The 16565-nt window shown below is 47.9% G+C and overlaps 1 protein-coding gene across 1 annotated transcript in view; it reads left to right on the forward strand.

Moving 5' to 3' along the window:
* Window positions 1–16565, forward strand: part of EGFLAM (EGF like, fibronectin type III and laminin G domains) — a 203298-nt gene that overhangs the window by 159227 nt on the left and 27506 nt on the right. The window contains 5 exon segments of the mRNA XM_021076641.1: window positions 1464–1589; window positions 2678–2921; window positions 6819–6930; window positions 11532–11648; window positions 14600–14780. Of these exon segments, the coding sequence (XP_020932300.1) occupies window positions 1464–1589; window positions 2678–2921; window positions 6819–6930; window positions 11532–11648; window positions 14600–14780 (780 nt within the window).

Raw genomic sequence — 16565 nt, forward strand, 5'->3', positions numbered from 1 at the left:
TATGGAAGGGCTGTAATTAAATTCTGTTATCAGCTCTTGAAATCCATCTCCTCTCCTGGGTACGCAGTGTGCCCAGCCCTTCCCCCTCCTCCGAGGAGGCTTTTGCAAAAAAAAAAGACTGGATCAGTTCAACCAACACAGATGACTGATGGGAGAGGATAAGAGACTTACTCTGCAGAGGTGATACAATCAGGCCAGCAGGCTGCTTCCTCTCATGGGAGGCAGCTCCTGGCTTGGAGACCATGGAGTGTAGACCTGGATCCCTCATGACTCGGTCAGAGATGCACCCCCTTCGCCTCCACCCCTCACCTATGTAGTGCTGGGCCTGTTTGTGGCCCAGCTGTTTTATTTATTAGACACAAGGAGAAAAGGAAGAGCCAAGATGCAGCAGAAAAGCAGCCCAGCAAAAGTCACTCTGTTTGTTTTCACTTCGTCTGGTGACCTGCACTTGAAAATGACTATGTGTCCCTATCTAATTTGTGTTTGGTAAAGAGAACTAACCCACCTGCTGTTGAGCCTTTCAGCACTTTTTACTTCTGGTCACCTTCCTGTCTGTCATGAGATTGTATCTTTAAGCTTCGAAATAGGGATTCTGGGAGTTCCCTTCATGGCTCAGTGGTTAACGAATCCAACTAGGATCCATGAGGATCTAGGGCTTGATTCCTGGCCTCGCTCAGTGGGTTAAGGATCCAGCATTTCCGTGAGCTATGGTGTAGATCAAAGATGCGGCTCAGATCCCGTGTTGCTGTGACTATGGTGTAGGCTGGCAGCTATAGCTCCGATTCGACCCCTAGCCTGGGAACCTCCATAAGCCGAGGGTGCGGCCCTAAACAGCAAAAAAAAAAAAAAAAAAAAAAAGGATTCTGGGACCCTTCCCCACCCTCCCTTCTCCTGCTAAGGTGTTAGGGAGCCCTCCCCCCGGTCCTTCTCTAATTCAGACAGAGTCAACAATCAAGGTCAAGGCCAGCTAATCAGCTTAGACTTGGCCCCTCAACGGCTTCTTTGCTTATCTTGCTTGCCTCAACTTTCAACCATCAAGGTGGGTAGCACTTAGGCAATTGGGGCCACACAAATGAGAATGCTTTTAAATAAACACTCTGCTGATATTGGAGGGATTGACACACACTCTTGTGGGGGGAACAGTGAGATGGATTAGAGCAGAAACAACACCATCATCCCTGTCAGGGGTCCTAAAATTGCCTGGTAGTTTATTATTGGATTTACTGTGTCCACCGTGTTTTAAAGCTTCCCTGTGGCTCTTCATAAAGAATAAGGCGAAATCGAGTTTAAATGAAGGGCTGGTGCAACTGATCCTGAAAGCGGGTTTGCAGTTGTGCAGAGGAGCAAATCCACATGGGTGGGGCGTGAGCTGTGTTTGTTCAAGATTGTGAGCTGTTGGGTGTGGTCAGTCTTGCCCTGGTTCACATGCCCTGGCTTTGTGGTTCTCCTTGTTCTGTATTTAGGGGAATGCAGCAGTGGGATCTGTGATGAAGCCTCCTGCATTAATGGTGGCACCTGCACGGCCAGCAAAGCCGACACCTACATCTGCCTCTGTCCCCTGGGATTTAGAGGTCGGCACTGTGAAGATGGTGAGAAAGAAACAAGTTGATGGCGCTGTCTGCATTGTTAATTCTTGTTGAGGTCATTTCTCATCGATGTACTTTGAGCAAGGTCCCATAGATTTTGATGGGATTAACATTGCTTTGCTGGGAGGGATGGGAGGATCTTTGTATTTATTTATTTTTTACCAGGTTGGAGCATCTTCAGGTGGTGATGAACTAGCCAAAGACAAGTTCATTTTAAGATGTTCTTGGGCCAGGCTTTGGTGGGCTCCTCCTGACCCTCCCATAACTTTGGGGAACTCTGTGTGGTTTGTATCAGAATTTGAAGCATTCACAGCTCATGTTCCTTACACTATCTGACAGTTTCAGAGAAGATGTTGGAGAGGTATGCACAGTAATATTAACAAAAAAGTGCTATTTCTTTTTCATTGTACTTTTCTGCTGAATTGTTCCACCTCTCACTACAGTATATATTGATTATATATTATGAGTGTATATACTCACATATGTATATATACATGTAAATACATATGTACATACCAACACACACATAAGAATAGAAACTTTTAAACATTTAAAAGATTTTGGAAAACCAAGCAGGGTTGACCACATTTTAACTTTTCTACCAGTGATTCAGTTTTGACCCTAAGACACCATCCTGGGGAAATGTTTTTCTCACACTGTATAATCTCAAATCTCTGGTCACCTAGACAAGGGCATTGTGAGTCAGAACAAGCCAAAGCCAAAGCTGTTGTGTACCATCTTCATATTTCCAAAGCATAACATAATAAAGGTTGGTCCTTGCTCACATCCCTGCAGGTCGGTGGTGGGAGGGGCTGGCTCTGCTCCACATAGTCATTCAGGGATTCAGGTGCCTATGTTCTAGTGGCTCTGTTAGGGCTTCCTACATCCAGCCAGCTGGTGAGGAAGAGTGAGTGGACAGAGGGACGCTTCAGAGGCTAGACCCGGAATGCTGCGGACTGCTCCACAGTTCCCCTGGCCAGAACTCAGTGACACCACCCACCTACCTTCAGAGCAGCTGAGAGGTAGAGCTTAGCTCTGACCAGGGAGGAAAAGAACATGAGGGATTTCTAACCACGTGCTTGTTTTTTCAGCTTTTACCTTGACCATTCCTCAGTTCAGAGAGTCTCTGAGGTCCTACGCTGCCACACCCTGGCCACTGGAGCCCCGCCATTACCTTTCATTCATGGAGTTTGAGATGACATTTCGGCCAGACTCAGAGGACGGCGTCCTCCTGTACAGCTATGACACGGGCAGCAAAGACTTCCTGTCCATCACCATGGCGGGGGGCCATGTGGAATTCCGCTTTGACTGTGGCTCTGGGACAGGTGTGCTCAGGTAAGGGCTGAGACCGTCAGGGGATCCCTCCCCTCAAAAGCCAAACAGCAATCACTTTGGGGAAAGACAAATTGGTCATCTACCAGTTGGCTCTCTTTCTGTCTTCTGTACACAGTTATCTTTTCTGAAGCCTGTCCTCATTCCTACAGATGACATGCTTCCTAGAGACAATGCTCTCCTGCCGGCAAGGTTTCCTTTTCTCAGGTGACTCCCCAGCAGGTAGTGACTCTCTGGAAAACTGGGCTGGCTTCAGATGGGGGTAAACCATCTTCCATTCACCTGAGATCACGCAACCCAATCAACAGAAACTTGATAAATTGTCCATCAGCCCCTTGCTCAGAGTGTCACTTGGTGGGTACTTGGCCAATATATGACAGCTAATAAAAAAAGTCCTAATAGAAATTTAATGTACAGAAATGTCCTTGGTGACCCAACTTTATTTTTTTAATTTTTTTATTTTTTTTGTCTTTTTGCCTTTCCTAGGGCCGCTCCTACAGCATATGGAGGTTCCCAGGCTAGGGGTCGAATCGGAGCTGTAGCCGCTGGCCTACACCACAGCCACAGCAACGTGGGATCCGAGCCGTGTCTTCGACCTACACCACAGCTCACCACCACGCCGGATCCTTAACCCACTGAACAAGGCCAGGGGTCGAACCTGCAGCCTCATGGTTCCTAGTCGGATTTGTTAACCACTGAGCCACGACGGGAACTCCAACCCCACTTTAAACTTTAACTTTCCTCTTGCATTATTTCTTAGGTGGTAATTAGTTACTTAGCATGGCTCTTTCTGTTATCCATAGATAGAAACTGACAGCCAATCATGGGCACTTGCAAAGACCCTTCCCTACCACTGTGCTCGGGAGGGCTGTGTGATGGCTGGTTTCAATAGCATGAAGTTTCAATAGTTTACAAGTTTCTCAAGTGCTTGCTGGTGTCTGCAGACTTGGTTCTGGGTCGTCAAAAATGCCTTCTGTTCTCTAGTTGGTGCTCTTCATCGATTCAGCAGATCCGTGGTTCCTGCACAGTGTGGCAGGATCTCTGTGAATCCCTCAGAGCCTGCAGTTGGGAGGCGCAGATGTTTTTCTTAGTTGTTAATGTCTCCTTCTGCTTACCGTGTTCTAACCGGGGTAGTTCTTACCTTGGAGCCGGAGGCCTGCTCATCTAACGCAGACCTACTTCTTTCCTCCATTTGGCGATTTCTACTCTTTTTGAAACTCACTGGCGTGTTTTGTTCCATGGCGCCCTGCAGCAGGAAATCAGTTAGTCTTTGTTGTTGTTTTAAAGGAAATTGTCGGCACTCGTCGGCTGTATTCAATCACAATGCATATTGCTGGACTGTCATTTCTAGAAAGTGTTTGTTGGTGAGATGTTGCAACAAGGCATTGCCCTTAATTGCTGATCATTTTTCATGGCTGCTGGGAAATACTTGCTGCCTTAGGTTTCAACAATTTTTTTTTTTTTGTCTTTTTTTTTGTGTGTGTGTCTTTTTAGGGCTGCACCTGCAGCACATGGAAGTTCCCAGCTAGGGGTCAAATCAGAGCTATAGCTGCCTGCCTACACCACAGCCACAGACAGCAATGCCAGATCCGAGCCACCGCAGCTCATGGCAACACCAGATCCTTAGCCCACTGAGCGAGACCAGGGATCAAACCTGCTTCCTCACTGATACTAGTCAGGTTTGTAACCCACTGAGCCGCAACGGGAACTTATGGTTTCAGCAGTTCTTAAAAAGGACAGTTCATTTTTGTCCTTAAGGCTGAAATTCCTACACAGCAGTGATGCCTCCCTTGAGGGATGGACAAACATTTTTGTACCTTTGGTTAGGCAAGACCATCCTCTGTCTTGAGACAACTTTGGTGGGTATTTCATTGATTCAGTTTACATATGATTACGCAAAACAGTCTAAGCACTTCACTTAGAACCATTTGTCAAGTTGAAAAGGGAAGACACCTTATCCTTTCAAATGGCCTCCTCCTGAACAAGAAATGATCAGGAAGGGCCAGGGAAGGTTGGGGCTTGTCCTCTCTCCTCCTGCACAGACTGCCCCCTGCCCCCTGTCCCTCTGCTGTGGCGGCGCCAGCTGTGGGGTCACAGACACGTGGAACCTTAGAAATCCAGCCTTTCTCTCTTTCATAATTCTGTGCCCATTTTGGACAAGAGGCATTTAAAAAAAAAAAACTTTTTTTTAAGACATAAGTTATTGCTTCCCAGCCTGTCAAGAAGGGCTCCTGGAAAAAGGAATTCTTGAGTATTAGGTATGATAAATAGAAGCAAGAGCTCAGAATTTCTCAGGGACTCTGTTCCCCTGTGTCATCCCCTCTCCAGGGTAAGTGACAGCAGCCTTCATGGTTAGTGTTTCTGATGGCCCTTTGGAAGATATTTATTTTGAAAACCATTTCAAAGACCTCCCGCTTCCTTGAGACCATTCAGTGAAAGACTGAATGACAGGAAATTGTGGGATCAGCCAAGTCATTTTACATTTAGGAAAAAAGGATAAGGCGGTCTGATTTATGATGAACTTGATTCAAAACTCGAGACAATTGAAATGAGCTCATGATGGCCGTGATCAATATCACTGTGCTGAGGGAGGCAGCATATCGACAGGGAATGACCTCTGCAGGACAAGAACAGGCTCGGGTGCCGTTAGTTATTACGGAGATGGGCTGCTGAAAGAGAGCTTTAGTGCATATTGATTGAGCCAAGGTGATTAAATTCTAATTGCTAAGGACAAATCACAAAAGCATTTGCCAGAGCAAAAAAACCAAGTGAGGGGGTGGAGACCTTTCAATAATTGTGCCCCTTGGTATTCCTGATGGGTTTCTAAAGATGATCCAGGACGAAAAAATAATTGGGAGGTTCCGTGAAGGCCAGGAACTATGTATAATCGTTAGAAACACACTATAAATACATCATTAGATTCTTTTTGCGCACCTGGCTGTAAAATGTAAGGTGTAAAACTCCTATCAATATCATTTAAACGCCAAATGTTTTAGTCTTGCATTAATAATTAAGTTTTTTAAAGCACCTTTAGTCCTTTTCACAATATCAGATAATGTAGAATCTGTCCCCTTGATTAGTTTATTATAAAAAATTTCAAACATAAAGAAAAGTCAAGGAGTTCCCATTGTGGCTCAGTGGTTAACGAATCTGACTAGGAACCACGAGGTTGCGGGTTCGATCCTTGGCCTCACACAGTGGGTTGGGGATCCAGCGTTGCCGTGAGCTGTGGTGTAGGTTGCAGACACAGCTCGGATCCCGCGTTGCTAAGGCTCTGGCATAGGCCAGCAGCTACAGCTCCGATTCAACCCCTAGCCTGGGAACCTCCATATGCCATGGGAGCGGCCTAAGAAAATGGTAAAAAAAAAATAAAAAAAAAAAATTGAAAGACTTGCACAGGAAACACCCTTTTACCCACCACTTCTGGTCTACAGTTAACGTTTTGCTCTGTTTGCCTGTTTGATCACCTTATATTCCCCCATCCCTCCATCCCTCCATCCATCTTATTTTTTTATGTATTTCAAGGGATGCTGCAGACATCAGTGCATCAAAGAATCTGTTTTACATCATAGACCATTTAATTTTCTCATCATCCAAGCTTGTGGGTAACTCTGATCGTGTTTTACCCTCATGTCACCGCTCTTCTTGCAAACCAGGCTAATCCTACCCACATTTCAGGCTTGTTGTAAGAAGTAAAGTGATACATGCGGCACTCCTGCTGTGAAAGGGTCCAATCAGTGGAGCGAGCGCTGCTGTGTTTACTAAGGAGGAGTGACGCTTTTCTCTTTGCTGAACACAGTGAGGTGCCTAAAGTTGGCGCATTTCATCAGAGCTGGGTTTTGGGACGTTATCCACGATGCCAGCCCTGCTAACCCACGCTCAGTTTCCTTCCTTCAACAGGAGTGAAGAGCCCCTCAGCCTCGGCCACTGGCACGACCTGCATGTGTCTCGAACAGCGAGGAACGGCATCTTACAGGTGGATAAGCAGAAGGTGGTGGAGGGGATGGCGGAGGTAAGAAGGACATCGCCTCCTGATGGCGGGTGTGAGCGGAGTTGCTGTCGCCTTCCTGCTTGAAGGCTAAGGCAGCAACAGAATGGTTGTACACCTGGGCTCCAGGGCCAGCCGGCCTGGGCTAAAGCCGAGTTCCCCACTGGGCGAGTTATGTAACTTTGCTATTCCTCAACTGAGCGGGGATGATAATAGAGGCCTCACAGAGTGGTTGTAGAGATGAAGTGAGCTACCAGTGCAGCATTTAGATAACTGCCTCTCACCTCCTCACCTCCCTGCCATTGTTCATGTCACCACATGAGGAAGGTCAGAACACAAGTCCAAGGTAGGGCCCGTGATGGGAGGAGGTTGGTGAGTTTCACACATCTGACAAGAGCACAGACTCTGCAGCCAGCCTCCTGGGGTTCTGTCTAGCTCTTTCCTTACCAGTAGTGTCAACCCGGACCAGTAGCTTGACCTTCAAGTTGGTGTCTTTGCATCTAAAAAATGGGGATAATAGTGTGAATCATAGTGTCACTTAATTGTGAGAATTAGAATCACTGTATTTATGAAGGACCACAGAACCTGGCATATGGTCAGCGCTGTGTGGCTTAACGAACTGTTAATAGGGTACTGTCATGAGCTCAGAATTTCCACTCAGGCTTATCACTTCCGTCCATGGTTTTATTTCCAAGGTCGCTATGCTGTAGGTCGCAGATGTGGCTCAGACCTGGCATTGCTGTGGCTGTGGCATAGGCCGGCAGCTGCAGCTCCAATTAGACCCCTAGCCTGGGAACTGCCATATGCCATGGGTGTGGCCTTAAAAAGCAAAAAGGGGGGGGTGTGTGCGTAGAATGGAAGTCCTGCTGGTACAAACCAGAAAATCACAGCGGACTTTAGTGCAACAAAGGATTAGAAGCTCTCAAGTGCAGATCTGACGTATATTGACTTAGTAACAGAAATGCAAAAAAAAGCATCATATCTCTCTGGACCTTAGGTACCAACATCTGTAAAGTAGTAATAAAAGCTTAGGGTGGGTGTGTTTGTAAACAGCAGGGTTAAGGCCTTTGATTACAAATAAGATATTCCGCAGGACGCAGTATTTACTGTGTGATCCTACAGTGAAGAGGAGGCACAGTAGTAAACCACCGCCCCTCGGGTTCTGTTACAGCCAGAGCAGGGAATGAGGAGTAGACAGTGTAGTGGAGCCAGTGTCATCCCTTTTGGCTTTAAGAACAGATGGAGGAGTTCCCGTCGTGGCTCAGTGGTTAACGAATCCGACTAGGAACCATGAGGTTGCAGGTTCGATCCCTGCCCTTGCTCAGTGGGTTAATGATCCGGCATTGCCCTGAGCTGTGGTGTAGGTCGCAGACACGGCTCGGATCCCACGTTGCTGTGGCTCTGGCGTAGGCTGGCAGCTACAGCTCCAATTCGACCCCTAGCCTGGGAACCTCCATATGCCGCAGGAGCGGCCCAAGAAATGTCAAAAAGACAAAAAAAATAAAAATAAATAAATAAATAAAAAAGAACAGATGGAGATGCAAGCTATTGCCTTTGGAATGGATAATCAATGAGATCCTGCTGTGTAGCACTGGGAACTATGTCTAGTCACTTAGGATGGAGCATGATAACATGAGAAAAAAGAATGTATACATATACGTGTGACTGGGTCACCTTGCTGTGCGGTAGAAAATTGATAGAACACTAAACTAGCTATAATGGAAAAATAAAAATCATTATAAATTAAAAAAAAAAAAAAAACAGATGGAGCTGAGGATGGAGCTGACTGGAGGACAGCCCACCTGGAAAGCCATGTAAACAGGCAGGAGGGAAGGCATGGCTACTCGGGGTGCATTGGAGGGTGCTTCTTGCCAGGCCACCCTGAGATGGGGCAGGAGGGCCCCAGCTTTGATCTCAGTGAGTCGAACCTTCATCGGAGCTCCCTCGAGGGGTTTCTGCCTCCCCCACCCCCAATTCCAGCATTCCATGCCATGTTCAGAGGTGTGGCTGCCAGGGGCGGCAGCCTTGGAGATGGGTAGGGACAGAGATCAGAGGACACTGCTGGGGGCTAACCCAGCCCCTCTGGCTCCAGATTACACCAGATTGCTCAGCCAGCTGCACTGAGAAATACCAGCTGCTCAGGTTGAGCCGAGCCATGCAGACTCCGAGGTGGGGTGGTGCTTCTGAGGGTTTCAGGAAACCCTGACCAGGGGCTTTGCTCAGTTTTCCCAACCACTTCCAGCTAAACCAAAGTGGCAGATCCAGGCCTGGAGCGCCTCATTTTGGAACAGTTCCCCCCCTCCTGTTGCTATTTGCTTCTCCCCTGCGGTTCCTCATGGGTGTGACCACTGCAGCCCTGCCTCTGGTCCACAGGAGGAGGAGGGTGGCGGGGGAGGACTTGGATGAGCAGCTCAAAGGAACAAGCTCTCACCCCAATGAGACCCCACCCAGTTCACTGGATACAACCAAGTGACTCAGAGTTTCTTCCAAACAGCCTGCTTCTTGGAAATCCCTTAGACCCTGCTGCCTTCCTCCTTCCCGTCTATTAATTTATTTTCATGACAAGATGGAGATGGGCGCCTGTGGGTGTGCACTGGCGGCTCCTGCCTGCTTCTCTGTTCCAGCGGGGCCACGAGAATTCCCAAAAGCCCTTATTCGATGACCCCCCTCCTTCTGGTAGTGAAGTAATAAGAACCCTCAAAGCTGCCTGAAGGTTACTGGTGGAAGGCAATTCCATCTGTCTCATCCAAGACCTCTCTGCAGCCACCTCGATGGACCCAGCACTGGGAGCACCCCCCCAGAGGGAGCATCCTTCTCTCTGCTCCCCTGTCTCCCCTTCTCTGGTCCAAGCAGACCCTAAATCCATTCTCCTCCCTCTGGCCAGTGATATTCCTAAATTACAGACCTGACTCTTCTCTCTCCTGCTTAAAACTCATTGCTTTTGGGGTAAAGTGCAAATGTCTATCCATGTATGATCTGGACCCTCTTTGCCTCTGCCTCGTACCTACATGTCCAAGCCCTGGGTCCATCTAGGTTCAATAGTTCTAGCTCTTCCTAGTCCACCCTTATATATGTCTGGGGTAGAGAATGAGACGACCCCTCCCGGCCAGGTCACCCATAGGCACCCCGACACACCTCACAGGGCTAACCCACTGGCCCATTTACTTGTCTGCATCCCCCCAGTGTAAGCATCTGGAGGGCAGAGACCTGCTGTTTCTGATTTACTGCTGTTTGTGCAGCACTTAGTACCCAGGACGCAGTCGATGCCCAATAATATTTGTTAAATAGTTGAAAGCTGTTACTGTTTGTATTTCTTTTAACTGTAAATCAAAGGAAACAGTAACTTGTGTTACCCAAAGTATGTGTATCCCCAGAGATGTCAGATTGTAATTTATCTCCGTATGGTATCTTTAGACACTTTAACCTTTTGCTTGAGACTCATGTTTGGCAGTTCCCCTTGTAGCTTAACGGGTTAAGAATCAGACTAGTATCCATGAGATTTCGGATTCAATCCCTGGCCTCACTCAGTAGGTTCAGGATCCAGAGTTGCTGCAAGCTGCTGTGTAGGTTGCAGATGCTGCTCTGATCATCCCTCATGGCTGTGGCTGTGGCTGTGGTGTACATACGCCAGCAGCTGCAGCTCCGATTCAACCCTAGCCTAGGAAATTTGATATGCCGCATGTGCGGCCCTAAAAAGAAAAAAAAAAAAAAGGACGCATGTTTGAAGGGGATTAGGTGTTAAATATCACACACAGCTTGTCATCTGGCCCAGCTATTGGCGTTTAGGTTGTTGAAATGACCAGAAGCAGGGGGGAGACTTTTCGGATTGACAATGGGGATTTCTCCGAGAACCTGGAAACATTTCTCTGCCCTTTGGATTTAATAATAAGGAACGCCTCCCACCTACCATGCTTTCCCTTTCTCTGGGCCTAAAGGCATTCTGTCTTTACCCATCAGTGAACATCACAATAGCTATACCATCCTGGAATGCTGATCATGCATCCAGCTCTGGGCAAAGTGCTACATCAGTGGGATCTCAGCCACCAGAACAGGCTAGACTGTGCTGTAGTCAGGCACACAGAAACTCCAAACAGCAGCAGCTTATAATAAGGGTTTATGTCTCACTCACGTTACATGTCCATCAGTGGTCAGCTGCCAGCTTTAGTCTGAGACCCAGGCTGAAGGAAGAGGGGGCCGGGGAGGACGGCAAAGTGAACCACTCCTGGCTCTGAAAGTCTCTGCCCAGAAATGAGTCACTTCGCTTCCACTCATGTTTTCTTGACCAAAGCAAGTTACCTGGCCCCACTTGAGATGGACAGGTTAAGAGGCAGTCTTCCTGCAGGGGGAGGAGTTCTGGGGATGGAGCGGTCTACCGCACTCACTTCCTTCTTATAGATGATGTAACTGCGTCTCGGAAATGTCATGAGATGGACTGGCCGTCAGACAGGTGGTACGGAGCCATGCAAAACAATGCAAAGGTCAAGCCGATGTGGAGCCAAATTGTCGCAATGAGTCTTAAAACTGTCTTTGCCATTTGGTTCCTAACAGGGAACCAAAGATACCTTTGATCGTCTTAACCATCTCTTCTGAAGTTATGCTCTGCTTCATTTTTAATCTCTTGGCAGGGAGGCTTCACCCAGATTAAGTGCAACTCGGACATTTTCATTGGTGGGGTACCCAGTTACGACGATGTGAAGAAGAACTCGGGTGTCTTCAAGCCGTTTAGTGGGAGCATCCAGAAGGTACAGGCTTCCCTTCCTCCTGTGTGTTGTGTGACCTTGACGATGGAATTGAGAATTGTGATCAGTGCAACCTACTGCACCCGAAAGCAAATCTTGAGAGAATCTTAACTTTTTTTTTTTTTTTTTTTTTTTTCCTTTTTAGGGCTGAATCTGCAGCATATGGAAGTTCCCAGGCTAGGGGTCAAATTGGAGCTGCAGCTGAAAGCCAAGCCACAGCCACACCAGATCCGAGCCACATCTGTGTCCTACACCACAGCTTGTGGCAACGTCAGACCCTTAACCCACTGAGCTAGGCCGGGTATTGAACCCGCATCCTCATGGGTACTAGTTGGGTTCTTAATCTGCTGAGCCACAATGGGAACCCTGAGAAAGTCTTAACATTTTTAAGATTTTATTTTTTAATGCTCATAGCATCGCTTTCCAAGCCTGCTGTTTTATAACATCTGTCCTGGGTCTATGCCCAGCAGACCTTCCATGAATACAACTCAATGAAGATGCTTTTTTTTTGTCTTGATAGGGCCGTGCCTTGGCATGTGGAAGTTCCCAGGCGAGGAGTCTAATTGGAACTGTAGCAGCCGGCCTATACCATAGCCACAGCACGCTGGATCTTTAACCCACTGAGCGAGCTCAGGGATCAAACCTGGGTCCTTATAGATACTAGTCGGGTTTCTTAATCACTGAGCCACAGTGGGAACTCCCTGAAGATGCATTTTTTTTATAACAAATCCACTAGAAGTTCCTGGGATTGGGTGGGGGGCGAGGGGGCAGGAACTGGCACCAGGTGGCTGCAGACACCTCTACAAAAGGAACGGAAATGAATGGAGTCTCCTAGTGACTCTTGCTTCTCTTTGGGGTCACTTGATTTTTGCTCAAGGCCAGAACCAACTGTACTCCTGCCTCCACCCCACCCCCACCCCCACGATTTAGCAGTTGTTCATCAGTCATGTAACCAAACTCTTAAGAACATAAACGTAGGAGGTCATGGCTCAGCAGTTAATGAGCCTGACTAGTATCCATGACAACATGGGTTTGATAGATTTAAGAGTCTTTCCAGGAGTTCTGTCGTGGTGCAGTGGTTAACGAATCCCACTAGGAACAATGAGGACTCGGGTTCGATTCCTGGCCTCGCTCAGTGGGTTAAGGATCCGGCGTTGCCATGAGCTGTGGTGTAGGTCACAGACACGGCTCAGATCCCGCATTGCTGTGGCTGTGGTGTAGGCCGGTGGTTACAGCTCCAATTAGACCCCTCACCTGGGAACCTCCATATGTCGTGGGTGTGGCCCTAAAAAAGACCAAAAAAAAAAAGGAGTGTTTCCATAGCAGTTTCAAAAAAAGCCCACTCAGTTAGTAAGAGACAGGGCGCTGACCTCATTCATATCTCTCTCTTATTCCTTCTCTTGCTGCCCATGGTCTCTCCAGTCATGAGAATATGCTCTGTCTGCATCAGACACGTAGGCTGACTCACAAACACAGATTCCCAGAGCCACTGCTCGCTGGGGGAAAGGGATCTGAAGAAAAGCCCATCCGGTTCCTGGATGTTGGCGCCCTCTTGTTTCCCTTGAGCAGCCAGTGGTGGAATGTGAGCCCCGATCCTTCTCAGACCTGAGGTGAAGTGGGGACGAGCTAAGGGGATGGAGGGGCAGTGAGAGAAGGTCCTGTCACAATTTGCACATTCGGGCTCTAGGAAGGGTCCCTGGGCCGTCCTCTGTATCCCCATGTGGGTCCCAGAAAGGGGTCTATGCAGTGTTTCCTCACTCTGGTCGGCTTCCCTTTGTGGCCGAACGGTGACGTCAGTGACACCTTGGTTCAGACCCTTGGCCCCTGCGAGTGGGATCGGCCATGTTTCATCACAGGTTTGAAATTCTCACTTAGGAAGCAAGCCAAGATGCCAAGAGGTTCACCTGCCTTCTCACATGTCAGGCTTTGCCCCCTTTTCACATGGCACACACAAGCCTTTCCTCCTCCCTTCCTGGAAAGGCCCCCTCCCCTCCCAGGGACCCTGTCATGGGCTGTGCCCTGTCCTGCTGTGGATGGCACCCTTCTTGGCTTGGTCAGGTAAACGGCTCCGTCTCACAGTCCTTTACTTGCAGCAGGAAGAGGGGGAGATTGTGGAAAGATCCTGGTTTTCTCTGGTAGCTTCTGAGATTCAGGTCTGGGGAAAAGTTGTCTCCCAGCTCTCCCGACACTCTCCCGCAAGCAGGCCAACCTGAAAGTGCCATTGCTAACCTCTAAGGACCCCCGGCACGGTGGAGGGTCCCCCAGGAGAAGTTCTCTCTGTCTCTGAGGTCTGCAAAGCCTGCAAGACATGAGAGCACCAACAGCTCAGGGCCAGTGCACACTCCAGTCCCTAGTGGGGGCCCAGCAACCTCTCCCTATAATTCATCAGTTTTACCAAAGCCCTAGTGCAGGGAAGTGGGGTGAGAGCAAAGAAGTCTCTCTCTCTCTCTTTTTTTTAACTTTTTTCCCCCCTTACAACAGGCACTTTTATTTTTATTTTTTGTTTATGTTTTGGCTGCCCTGCAACATACATAGAGAGTTTCCAGGCTGGGGCAGGGGATGGGGAGGGGGGTGGTGGGGATTGAACCAGCATCCCATTGCTCCAAGAGGCCCCTGATCCCGTTGCACCACGGTGGGAATTCCAAAGGACTCTCTTGTCCTGGTGAACACCACAGCAGTGCTAAGAATGTGACCTGCGTGGCCAGGTCTTCCGGAACCAGAGGAAGTTGTTTATATAGTCTTGCAAAGGATGCAGAGTCTCCCAAGCACCAAATGTAATCACTTCCCTTCCTGCATTGCTTACAAGACTATAAAAGCAACTGCAAGACTTTCTCTCGTTTTTTTGGAAAGCTTCCTCCCTAAACATGGTTCGGGTTGGGGTGTCAAGGGAAGTTGTCGAAGACCTCAAAGACAGTTTCCGGATTCCTGAATAGCTTCACATTTTCTCTCCTAAGATCATCCTGAATGACCGGACCATCCACGTGAAGCATGACTTTACCTGGGGAGTGAATGTGGAGAATGCAGCTCACCCCTGCGTGGGGTCTCCCTGTGCCCATGGGGGCAGCTGCCGGCCCAGAAAGGAGGGCTATGAGTGTGACTGTCCCTTGGGCTTCGAGGGGCTACACTGCCAGAAAGGTATGAGGGGGGCTCAGGCACTGTTTCCGGGAGCAGAGGGAATGGACAGACTATTTTGGCTGGAGTGGGGGGGTGTGGGAGATGCCACTCTTTTTTTTTTTAATACCCGCACCTGTGGAATATGGAAGTTCCCAGGCTAGGAGTCAAATCGGACCTGCAGCTGCTGGCCTACACCACAGCCACAGCAACGATGGATCTGAGCCACAGCTATGCTGCAGCTTGCAGCAATGCTGGATTCTTATCCCACTGAGCAAGGCCAGGGATCAAACCTGCATCCTCATGGATACTAGTCAGGTTCTTAACCCTCTGAGCCACAATGGGAACTCCAGGGGTTGTCACTGTTTAAGGGCTGGTTGATAATTCTGGCAGTCATTTTAATCAATAATGTTCATAACATAATATGCTTAATTATATGTAAACTACTATAATTATTTAATAAGAATTAAAATGCTGGAACACTTCTGTAAACAGTAAGTGAATGTCTCCTCCTCACCTGCCCTGGCTCCTTTCCTGAGAATCATGATCTAGAAACCAAAAGACTACCTCAAGGTATGGCATGGGGGCAGTTTCCAGGACCTCTGCATCTGAGCCACTCCCAGGTCCCATCCTGGCAGGTGGATATCTAGGCTTTATAGGCTGATGAGTATTTTGACAATTTTTTTTTTTTTTTCTGCTGTTTAGGGCCGCACCTGTGGCATGTGGAGGTTTCCAGGCTAGGAGTCAAATCAGAGCTACAGCTGCTGGCCACGGCCACAGTAACTCAGGGACTGAGCCATGTCTGTGACCTACACTACATCTTATGGCAATGCCAGCTCCTTAACCCACTGAGCGAGGCCAGGGATCAAACCCGCATCCTCATGGATACTAGTCAGATTCATTTCCACTCTGCTGCAACTGGAACTCCTTGCCTACATATTTTTGACTCCTACTTATGAATGCTAGAAGGAGAAATCTTGCCAAATATGGCAAACTATGGATTGTACATTCACTGCTCCAAACTAAAATATGAACCACCCATTAGAATGCTATTCTTCATGCTATGTTTCCTCTGTGCCTCAGTTTCCCCCTCTGTAAAATGGAAATAATAACAGCAGTATCGCCTAACATAGAGAATTGTAGAGTAGATTAATGAGGCAATGCACATTCCTTAGATGAGGGGTGAGGCAGTACGGATTCCTTAGAAGAATACCTGGAAGGTACTCAACCAAACCTGTTATTATTCTTGGTGAGAAAGATAAAATCCACCAGGAGGTGCTGTGAGCTACTCGGCTTCCAGCCTGCCCTTGTCTGAAAGTAGAGCAGGTCCCAGCCTTGCTAAACTGAGCTTTCCACACCTGCTTAAGGGGTTTATTTCCAGGCTCCTGATTTTTTATCAGAAGTAGGGCTTAGAGGAAAACTCTAAACCGCAGGTAGTATTTCAGTATATGGGATAATGGGAAATGCTGTTTTGCAGCAGTATTGGAAAATCTGAAAGATGCCAATTTGCCAGTTGGAAGAGTAAGTGGTATTATATGGAAAGGAGTGTTGAAAGCTGCATGGCACATCATTTGAAATTTATGAATTGACATAGTGCACCTTAGTGATGCACTAGTGTGTGATCCCCCAAGAGGAATGGATCCGTTTGTGAATGATCCTGTTTATAACTCTAAAAAGCAAATTCCTTTTCAGCTCTCAGCATATGCTTGGAGAGATTTAGTTCAATGTGTCCCATTCATTCAGAAAATTGGATCTGGATTTCACACATCAGAGTTGGAATCTCCTGGGTCCCCCATTTTACCACAGGCA

The sequence above is a fragment of the Sus scrofa genome, chromosome 16, assembly GCF_000003025.6.
Source record: "Sus scrofa isolate TJ Tabasco breed Duroc chromosome 16, Sscrofa11.1, whole genome shotgun sequence".
Taxonomy (NCBI): domain Eukaryota; kingdom Metazoa; phylum Chordata; class Mammalia; order Artiodactyla; family Suidae; genus Sus; species Sus scrofa.